General features: G+C 34.7%; 1 protein-coding gene across 1 annotated transcript in view; it reads left to right on the top strand.

Annotated features, from left to right (window-relative positions):
- LOC102886617 (cat eye syndrome critical region protein 2) overlaps positions 1 to 11614 on the top strand; it is a 57620-nt gene that overhangs the window by 7042 nt on the left and 38964 nt on the right. The window contains exons 2-3 of the mRNA XM_015598405.2: positions 9562 to 9745; positions 10878 to 11017. Coding sequence (XP_015453891.1) covers positions 10962 to 11017 — 56 coding nt within the window. The 5' untranslated portion in view covers positions 9562 to 9745; positions 10878 to 10961. The remainder of the gene's footprint in view (positions 1 to 9561; positions 9746 to 10877; positions 11018 to 11614) is intronic.

Consider the following 11614-nt stretch of genomic DNA (forward strand, 5'->3'; position numbering starts at 1 on the left):
GCAATGGGCAACTTAAATGACTGCCAATGGCTGTGTTTTCTTAGAAATTTATGGACGTTAAAATTTGAATTTTAAATCACTTTTCCATGTCATGAAATAGTGTCCCCCCTACTACCACCATTTAAAAAAAAAATGGTTTTTATATTCTTACTGTAAAAAAAGGTACACATTCAGGCTGGATTTGGCCTATGGGCCATAGTTTGTTAGCCCCTGTTTTTAAAAAATTAAGTAAGTTATTATTCTAGTTCTACTAACTCAGTCTAACTTTTAAACTGGCATGTGAAACCCACATTTCTTTATAATTGTATTCTCCAGACAGATTTGTGTGCCCTTATAGGACAACATAATACTGTGTTTGCTTGTGGAAAAAATACTAACCGTGTCTTTACTGTCCTAGGCACTGCTCTAAATGTATTCAGGAACTCATTTAATCCATATAACAACTCTCTAACATATAAAGTGTTATAAAAGATAAGGCATTTGAGGTACAAAAGGGTTAAATAACTTGCCCAAGGTCACACAGCTGGTAATTGATACAGGACAAACTTGGCCCCTAGCAGTCTCACCCCTAGATTTCCATTCCTTAACCACAGCCTCATGCTGTAAATAAATTAAAAGAGATGTTAAAAAGGTTTTCTTCTAAAATGAGAATTTTTGTGTGTGTGCTGTGTACATCTTTGACAGTATAATGCAGTCTGTGGACCCCACCTAAAAATATAGTTTGCAATCAAAATACATTACAACAGAACCCAATTATACTGAAATATAGTTAGTAAAATATTAAAGAAATAAAATTTTGATATAGTGTGCTTCTTTATTAACTCATTAAATGACATGCACTAGCAGAGAGCCTAATTTCTCAAGATTACTGTCTTAATCATGTATTGATGATTGTAAATGTTATTTGAAGCTATTTACAATATCTCTAATGTGATATGAAAATATCTGCTGCTTGATGAAAAATACACATACTACTAAAATTACTGTATTTTGAGGCTACATCATAATTGAATGGAGTATGAAATTTCAATTACAGGTTAGGTGAAAATATTTTCTCAGCCAAGTTCATGGACCACCTAAATTGTATCTGTGGACCTCTGCTTTAAAAGGTTTTTCAAATCTCAAATGAGTCTGCACTACAGAATAAGTGTTTTAGAAGTGAAAGGAACTTTAGATACCTAATGCAATTTGTTTATTTACCTGTGAGAAAACTAAGTTAAGTAGCAAAACTGGTGTAAGTACCCAGGTCATCTGATTCCCGTTTCCATCCATGTTCCACTGTACTCAGTCGTGATGCTCAAGCTCACATATGTCTAAAATTTTCTGAGTAGTGCAGTTGGATTCAATGGCAAATACTAGGTTTGGCTTGGTTTCACTTATTTTGTTGAACTTGTTGTGGCTGAGAGACAATTAGAATACAATCTTAGTTCAAAACTTTTTCAAGAAAATGTTCATTTTGTTACCAAGAAAGTGATGTCTTAATGGGTGTAGCAGTTGCACTCTGAGGAGGCACCATGATCCTGTTGGGTCCTCTGTACCTTTGTGTGACCCCCTTCCCTGGAAATGTGGGCAGGACCTGTTCACAACCAATAGATGTTAGCGGTGATGGTATGTGTCACTTCTTTGATTATGTTACATTACATAAGAGTCCATCTTGCTATCACACGCTCTAGAGACTCTCCTTATTGCTTTGAGGAAAGCATCTGTGCTGAGAAAGGGTTAATTATATATCTAACACTCTTATAATAGAGTCTCTAAACTAAAGTCACTTAAAAACAAACATTTTTTTTGGAGTCCCATCAGCTCTTTGTAGAAATATACCTTTTATATAATAAACAGAAATTATAATGTTTCTGTTAAATGTGTTCATTTAAACTTATCTTTATTTAGATATAATTTAGATACAATAAAATACCAAATTTAAGTGTACAGGCTGATTTTTTTTTTTACAAATGAATACACCGTGTAGTCACCACCTACCTGAGATAATAGGACATTTCCATCACCTCAGAAAGCACCCTTGAAATAAGTTTACCACCACCCCCAAACTGCACCCCAGGCAATCTCTGACCTGACTTTTATTACTATAGATGTTTTACCTTATTCTAGAATTTCCTATGATTGGAAGTATAAAGTATGTACTCTTGTAGCCACCTTCTTTAAGTCAGCATAATATTTGTATGATATTCCGTGATACTGCTATTTGTGTCAGTAGTTTGTTCTTTTGGGGGGAGGAGGACCTAAATTGTATTTCAATATTTAAAAAAATATCACAATTTATCTTCCATTTGGGGGCTGTTAGCAAATAAAGCAGCTATGAACATTTGCATATAAATGTTTTTGTAGACATATGTTTTCATATCTCTTGGGAATTACTGGGTCATATGGTAAGAGTATGTTTAACTTTAAGAAACTACCAAACTCTTTTCTAAGCAGTTGCAACATTTATACTTATACTAGCAACATATGAACAGTCTAGTTGTCCTCTATCTTTGCCAATATTTGTTGTTCTTAATTTTACCCAGTTTTAAATTGTACTCATTCTATTATGTGTAACTCATTATGGTTTTAATTTGCAATTAAATTGCGATTCCATGATGACTAAATATATAATGAGTTATTAATATTTTCTCCTGATGTGTAGCTTGTCTTTCTGTTTGATGGTGTATTTTAAAGAATGGTAAGTTTTAATTTCGTCGAAGTACCAATTAATCACTTTTTTCTAGTATGTTTCAGACTTTTATTTTCTATTTGAGACATCAGGACCTACCTCACTGCCGATTTTCATCGAGTTTTTATTTTAGTTTTATAGATTTAGGTTTTTGCAGTTGGCATTATGATGTTAGTATTTGCATATGGTGTGAAGTAGAAGATCGGTATTCATTTTCTTCCTTACAAATAGCATTTTTGTTCAGTTTATTTCTGGACTCTTCTGCCTTCTTCCATTGATCTCTATGTGTCGTATTTATGCAAGTACCAAATTGTCTTGAAATTGAATGGTATAAGTTCGCCACTGCTGTTTTTTTTTTCCTTGTTCTGACTACTCGTAAGTTCTTTGCATTTTCATATAAATTTCTCAGTCAGCTTTTTTCCCTCTAGAATTTCTCTAAAAAATAAAAAGCCTGCTAAGAGAGAATGGACATGAGCAATATTGAATTTTTCAGCCCTTGAACATGATATGTATCTCTTCATTTGTTTATCATCTTTAATTTTAGCAATATTTTATAGTTTTCATTGTAAAGGTATTGGATATCTTTCTATTTATTCCTGGGTATTATATTTTTTGATGATATCGTAAATGGAATTATTTAAAAATTTTTATTTTTTAGCTATTCATTGTTAGTATATATAAAATAGAATTGATTTTTGCATATTGACCATGTTCCTATAGTCTTCCTGAATTTACTGGTTTTGTTACAGATTCTTGAGGATTTTTTTATGCAGTCTGTAATTAAAAACAGCTTTGCTTCTTCATTCGATTCCGTATTCTTTATACGACTACTCCTATCTTAACTGTGTTGCCTAAGACTCAATATATTTTTCCTGATCTTAGAAGGAAAGTACTCAGTCTTTCATCATTAAGTGTGATGAAACGTCCCTTTTGTATATTGCTGAATTGGTTTTGCTGATATTTTATTGAGGATTTTTGCATATATGTTTATGAGGAATATTGTTTTCTAATTTTATTTCCTTATAAATCTTTGTCATGTTTTGGTACAGAGGTTGAAAAGTGTTCCCTCCTGTTGACTGAAAGAATTTGTGTAATTTCTTTCAGACCTTTTCTTTAATATTTGGAAAAATTCACCACTGAAAGCCTTTGGGTTTGTAGTTTTCTTTGTGCAAATTTTTGATTATTATTGATTCGCTTTCTTTAACAGATTAAGGTTGTTTGTTCTATTTAAGTCATTTTTGGCATTTTTCAAGGAATTTGTCTATTACTTAAGTTTTTGAATTTATTTCCATAATGCTATTCATCCTTTTAATATCTGTGTGATCTACAGTGATATCTTTCATTCCTGGTATTGTAATTTGTTTCATCTCCTTCATTCTTTCTATACAGGTTTATCAACTTTTTCAAATGTTTACTAAAGAACCAACTTTTTACCTTACCTACTGTTTGCCTGTTCTGTTTTACTGATTTCTTCTATTTTATTGATTTCTCATCTTTATTATTTACTTTGGTTTTAGTTTACTCTTCTTTCTTTATAAGTTATAGTACTGTTTGAGCCTTTTTTCTTTTCAATATAGGCATATAAAGCTATACAATTCCTTCTAAGCAGAGCTTGGCTGCATCCCACAAATTTTGATATACTGTGGTTTCTGTATCATTCAAAACATGTTCTAATTTATTTTATTTCTTCTATGATCCATGGGTTATTAAAAGTAGGTTATTTAATTTCTGGATATCTTATAGTGTTAGTGATTCCTAATTTAATTCCATCGTTCAAATAAGATACTTTATGAAATTTCAATGTTTTGAAGCTTATTGAGATGCATTTTATGTCCCAGCATATGATTTATCTTAGGGAATGTGTCATATGCACTTAAAATGTATGTGTTCTGCAGTATTTGTTTATAGTATTCTGTAAATATCAATTATGTCGGGTTGGTAGTATTTTTGAGAACTGTATCCTCATTGACTCTTTTGTCTAGTTGGTATATTAATTAATGACAAAGATGTTAAAAATCTCTGGCTATGCTTGTGGGTTTGTCTGCTTCTCCTTTTAGTTTTGTCAGTTTTTGTTTCATGAGTTTGGTGTCCTAATATTAGATACATACATTGTTATGCATTTCTGATGAATTAGCTCTTTGTCTTCAGGCTTGCTTTGGTATTAAATAAAGCCATTCAGTTTTCTTATGCTCATTCTGCCTGGTCTGTCATTTTCTATCCTTTTACTGTTTGTATTTTTATATTTAAATTGTACCTTAAGTTTTGTATTTAAATCATGTCATATATTTATATATAAGATGATATCTTATAGTCGGGTTCTTGCTTTTTCTTTCACTCAGCTTGACAGTTTCTGCCTTTCAGTTGGGATGTTTATTTCCTTTACATGTAATGCAGTTATTAATAGGATTGGTTTTCCACTTGTTCTTCTGAGGTTGTTTTTAAGTGTACAATCCATTGTTTTTTAGTATATTCACAAAATTGTGAAGCCATCACCACTATCTAATTCTACAACATTTTTATCACCCCAAAGACACCTCAAACTCATTAGCAGTCACTCTTTATTTCCTCTTGTCAGTGCCGAGCTGATCGAGAAGGGAAGTTTTTGATGGTGAGACACCTAGTTGGAAGATTGCACAAGGGGCTGACATTAGAATGAAACGGCAAGCACTAACTTTATTGCGGGGAGTGCAGTTCTATTGCGGGGAGCATGCTTCTGCTTCTGTTCCCCTTCTGCTCCCCAGGGGACCATATGGGTTCCACACATATCAGAGCACAATGGTGGTGTTCAGCCACACATGCGTGATACAGTAAGCTAAAGTATGTTTACATATTTTAGGCAGAGGCGCCCTACTACACTAATGTAACATTCTAAGTCTGGGGTTTTCTTATTCCTAGCCGTGAGCCTGGATCACAGCCAGACCTGGGACCAACGAGGCCTGGGACTCATACCTCCAGTCTCCAATCCTGGGCAACTAATAATGTGCTTACTATTTCTGTAGTTTTGACTATTCTTGGTACCTCTTATAAATGGAAAGTTGCATTGTTTCAACTTTTATGAATTATGCTGCTGTGTATGAATATTTGTGTATACTCTTGTGTGGATGTATTCATTTCTCTTGGGTCTGTACGTAGAAATGGAATGATTGCATCACACAGTAATTCTGTGTTTAACTTTTTGAGCAACTTGGCTAAACTTTTCCATAGTGGCTACACCATTTTACATTTCCACCATCAGTTTATACGGGTTCTAGTTTCTCCACTTCCTGGTCAGCATTTATTGTATTTTTTTAATGTTTTTAGCTATCCTTGGTGTGTGTGAAGTGATACTTCATTGTGGTAATGGTTTGCATTTCCCAATTGACATGTTGAGCACCTTTCCATGTGCTCCTTTCTGATTTTTGTTCATCTCTTGGTCCTTCATCACTTTCTTTTGGGTTGTTTTTGTTAAGTATTTCACTTTATTTCCTCTGTTGGCTTTCTGTGTGTGTTTTAGAGGATTAGCAGTATGCATCCGTAAATCCAGAAGCTATTCAGACAATTCTTACTGTACCTGCTCAAACCTTAACACTTGACACTTCAGGCTTCCAAGTCATACAGATAGTATTTAGGGTCCCACCTGGTTTATGTTAAAAAGAGTCCTTTGCCTTTTTAAAGATTAGTACATGTTGATTTCCACTTGACTTAAAATACTTTTCTTTGTTACCTTACGTAAACATTCATAAGCACAAGTAAAACCTATATTACATTCATGTTTCCTAATTAGTCTTTTTTTTGTATCTTAGTTGATAACTTTGAAGGTGTAATTTTTAACTTTTCCTGGCTATCATATTGACTTTAGGATATTGACATGGCAGCCACTGTACAACCCTAGAGAAGAGATATTATTTAAATTATTTTGGGTCTTCTTGTGATCGTTAAGAACAAACACTTTATTGAATGTCCTTATAGATCCTTTTACTTACTGCTTCACTTGGAACAAAAATCTTTATCTCATTTCAGTACTCATGTTAAATATGGCTTAACTGTGTATACATGTATCATTTGCTTCACAAATAGCTATAACAAATAGGAGGGTGTTGTTTTTCCATTTGGTCTCCATTGTGCTGCCCATGATACCATGCCTTAATTGCTCCCCTGCAAATAGATTATGAGTACATACCCTTCCATGTCTCAGAACTCAATAGCCTTCTTTTTTTATCTATGATCTTCTAAAACAGTTTGCAGATATTAAAGTTTGTTGCCCTGAATAGTCAAGAGTTCTGCCAGCTTCAGCCAGCTGAGTCTTGTGTTAACATACTCTACTTGGGTCATGCCATTCTGTCAGCATTGGTCTCCCAGAGCATGTTCTGTCTGAGGCACAGTGAGGAATTTTCTGGGGGGTTCTAAGAAATGGCTAATTCTGAGAGTGTGGAAAGGTGATTCATTCTCATTCATTTTCTATCTCCCCCCACCCACCCACCCACCATGAACTACTCTAAGGAAAAGGGGGTATTTAAGAGCATTTGGAACCTTTTTCAGGCAAAAGAGACCTGGTTGTGCTCAGAACTTCCAGTTGGTTCTGTTACCATGTTCTATTTAAATGTTTCATTGTACTTCTGAGTAATTTCAGAAAGATAAGAGGTGTTTTAAATCATTAAGAGAAAATTGCACTGAGGTAAGTGGATCAGTGAATATTCCAGGCAATTTAAAGTCTAGAACTGCAGCCTGTGAAATTTAAAACATTTTATCAGTATTTAGCAGCATAGTATCACTATATTCTTCTTCCTTTAAGTAGTAAAATCATGAAAGTTCACACAAAATTGTGTGTGCGTGCTTACTTTTCTAAGAGTATATCATCTTATTAGATTCTTGAAGAGCTTTATGTCTTATAGAAGATGAAGAACCACTAAATAGAAAGCATTAGCTTGATTTTTGCCTTCCTGAAGGCTTTCTGTTTCAAATACCCTTGGCCATATTGCCTTCAAAAGTTTTTTTCTCCTTGAATTTTAGCTATTCTTTAAAGAAAGGGATACAGATTTATGTAAGAAGTTAATATACAAAGAAAATGAATTATCTTGAAATTTAAGCCCTCAAGTATCCCCTTGGTAAGGTGGTATGGAGATGCCTTAAGAAAACTGTTAGCAAAAGTGACGTAATTGAAACTGAATAGGATAATAGGGGCAATTGGAAAGGAATCTCAAACATGCAATTCTGAGACAAGTAGGGGCTTTCAGGCATATTGTAGGCACAAAAAAACAACACTGTACACATACAGTGTTTGCTGGGTTGGTATGCTTGTGCTTCCTTCGCCTCACATTAGAATAAGAAAGTTCTCCCTAGTCTGACCCAGCCTGTCTCCTGGCGCATCCTCCAGCAAAAGTGGATCATTTTCTGGTTAAATGATGACCTCAGTGTCATAAATTCAATATTTTATTTTATTGCAGGAAAAACACGCCTCGTTATTTGGGGCACTTGGTGTACATTAGAAATTCTAGAAAGTATGTGGTAAAGGAATTTATTACCAAAGAGATTGTCATCTTCATGCTCCTCACTAGTAAAAGACAAGTTTGAAAAAAACACCCCATTTTATTTTCAAATTCACCATTGCCACACTATCTGCTTTTTACCACCAGTTTGATCTGCTCTTTGCCCAACTCCTCCCTCCTGAAGGGGCAGCACCAGCTTCACAGGCAATGGAGAGAGGAAGCCAGTCCAAACCCACTAAGGTCCAAGCAGGTATTCATATGCCAGTGCTCATGCTTTGAATGTGAATGCTGCAATCAAATCAGATTGTGAGAGCCTTGATATTTAGAGGTATTATGCTGCATTTTGATAAGCAAATACATCCACGTTTTCCCCAATTGAGGTATCAATAGTAAGGAAATAGAATTTCTACTCTCTTTGAAAAAGCACAGTGTTTAACTTCTTGTTTGCCTAAGGCCCTTTTGATCTTTTTCCATGAATATTTCCTCTGACTTTTTCTCTCAATATAACTGCTATAGATTATAAATCAATATAGTAGCATGCCTTTTTTAAAAAATCTTGACTTATATTGGCATATCGACATATATCTCCTGTAAGACCTGTTTGCTTAGTGAGAAAAAAAATTTTAAATCAAGCATTAGGTGAAATTATATCCAGGTTCTTTAATAATTGAGATATAGAACAACTATTAAACAATTAAACACTTTATTATTATATACAAAGCACATTTAGGTACTAATCAAAATGCAGTTGTAGAATTGTCAAACTAACCAAAAAAAATTAAGTTGCCATCAGATTGTCTTAAGTGTTTCTTAAGGAAATCTACCTTCAAAATTTAGAATATAGTATTTCGTAATCTGCCCTAAAATTTATGCAAAACAATATAAAAGTATAGTTGCTCATTGGAATGGACACTTGTTCTGGAGGAATTTTTTTCCTTTGCATTTTAACTTGAAACGTAAATTAATTAGGCTAGGCAGACATTGAATTTCTTTTTTGTTTGCCATCTAAGTCGTGGGTTTAATTTTGAAGTGACTGTCCACCTGAACTGTGTAGTCTTTTTAACTGTATGAGCAAAGGTAAGACTTATTGCCTCAATTTCATAATGTATTCCATTGATTAGTAAAACTTTTATTTATTTCACCAGAATGTGGTGTTTGTGATTTAAAGTAAAACGATCTATTCTGTGAAAAACTTAACATATTTATCTTCTTAGGGATTTGAAAATATAAGGTCCAAGTAGATAGTATAATAACAATGAAGCTTCACTAAGGGGCTTTCAGATCCTTCCTATTACTGTTTTTTCGTTTTCTGCTTTCTCTTTTAAGATTTGTCAGCTGTCAAACCATCAGTTTTCTCTCCTCCTATCCCACCCATCCTGTATGCTTTACATTAATGTATTTTTGTGTTTGGGGCCATTTGGTTAGGCCTCAGACATTCCACAGCTACCTAGAGGACATCATAAACTACCGCTGGGAGCTGGAAGAAGGGAAACCCAACCCTCTAAGAGAATCCAGTTTCCAAGACCTGCCTCTCCGTACCCGTGTAGAAATCCTGCACCGCCTCTGTGATTATCGGCTAGATGCGGATGATGTCTTTGATCTTCTCAAGGTGCTTAACTGGCAAGCTGTTCTCTTAGAGCAAAAAAGACCAGCAATCCAGGTTGTAAAATCTGAAGCTATTAAGAGAAACCAGAGTTTGGCTTGTGTTACTAGTGTTGGGACTCTTGATCAACAGTAACAATGTATATAAAACAAAACCTCTGTAGCCAAAGTAATCCAAGGCATTCATTTATACAACTATGTTATTTTGGTTTAGTCTTCCTTAATATGTGCTGAGTCCCAGCTGATAACAAGAGAACAATCAGAGTCACCTATATAGTCTCCCTGTCATCGACCAGATTGCAACTAAATTAGCCACTGAATTTGTTTCCCAAATTTGATTCAGCATAATTTAAATATTTATTGAAAACTCCAAGGACTTTAACCCATATATGCCAGTGAAGTTCATTTTTACTATACCCAAACATACACATTACAAAAAATGTGCCGGAGAAGGAAGGTGTTATTATCTATTTTAAAAGTCTATCTCAGAGGGTTTGAGCTATTGCTTTTCACTCATAGGGAGGTTCAGTCAGAAATTATTAAATGTGTGATGACTTCTCAGTTCAGCCCTACTCATGGACACGGTATAAAAATCATTGCACAATTTAGCACAGTCTTTGCTGAGAACTCAAGGACTTTAATAGCAGTAGGAAGGCCAAACCAGGTCAGACCCTGGGGTAAACTGGGAGCTATATTGCTGGATCTCAGCTGGAATAAGAGGTTGCTGTAGGTTATGATGAAGCTACAATAGAGGATCACCTGGGACAAAGCTTTCATAACAACACATTCCACCGTGTTGTAATTGTCTTTCCTTTCATGGATGCACACATAAAATAATAATAAATTCAAACCAAATATATAATATGTTCATCAAAATTCCCTTTGGTTTCTCTTTTCTTGGTGAATTGAGGACTGTGATGGGGATGGGAAGCATTTGAAGTATGTCCATATCCTGTTCATTAAAGAAGGACTGCTGCTTATTCTGTGTTTCATATGCCCTGATTGAAAATTACATGTGATGCTTAGGCATCTTTAAATATGAGGTATATCTAAGTATAAATTTTGAACCCTCATTTTAGTCTTCTCCTATTTTGTTCCCCATTTCCCCAAACCTCTTTTTCCCTGTTCTTGGACCCTAGGGTCTGGATGCTGACAGTCTCCGCGTGGAGCCATTAGGTGAAGACAATTCTGGGGCACTGTATTGGTATTTCTATGGAACTCGAATGTACAAGGAGGATCCGGTACAAGGAAAATCCAACAGAGAACTCTCTTTGAGCAGGTACATTCTTTAAGGTCAGGGCTATAATAGTTACTGTACAAAAAATGTAATTAAAATGAAATTCATCAATTCTACAGCACAAATTACTTTTTCTGTATGAAGGAATTAGCTATAACTGTAAAGAATGCCAAGGAGTTATTTCATACAAAAATAAAAAAGAATTGAACTGTCACCTCCGCTAGCAAAACAGCGAGAGATTCTATTTTGCTGTGAGGTTCCCAAGGAGCATCGCTCCTTTTAGCCTGGACTGTTCCACACAGCAGATTCTTCTTAGCAGTGTGGTCATTTCACTGCCACAGTTTTCGTCTTTCATACTCAATTTTTGAGAACTTTTTTTCACTAGAGTTGATAATCTCCATCAGCATAAGACAAGAAGGAACTTAAAGAATGTCTGAAACATAAGCCTTAATAAACTCTCCCTAAATGAGGAAGAGTCCTCCTTTTCATAGCAGCCCACTATCTTGTTTTATGTAGATTTTATTGCTGGGAGCAGTACTCTCAGGAAAGTGTTAGGTCTTACTCATATTTCAATATTGTCAAATGTCGGTTTTTCTTGGTTCTATACTCTAATTATGAAAGACAGTAAGTCACCCTGCT

Source organism: Pteropus alecto, unplaced genomic scaffold (genome assembly GCF_000325575.1).
Source record: "Pteropus alecto unplaced genomic scaffold, ASM32557v1 scaffold76, whole genome shotgun sequence".
NCBI lineage: Eukaryota > Metazoa > Chordata > Mammalia > Chiroptera > Pteropodidae > Pteropus > Pteropus alecto.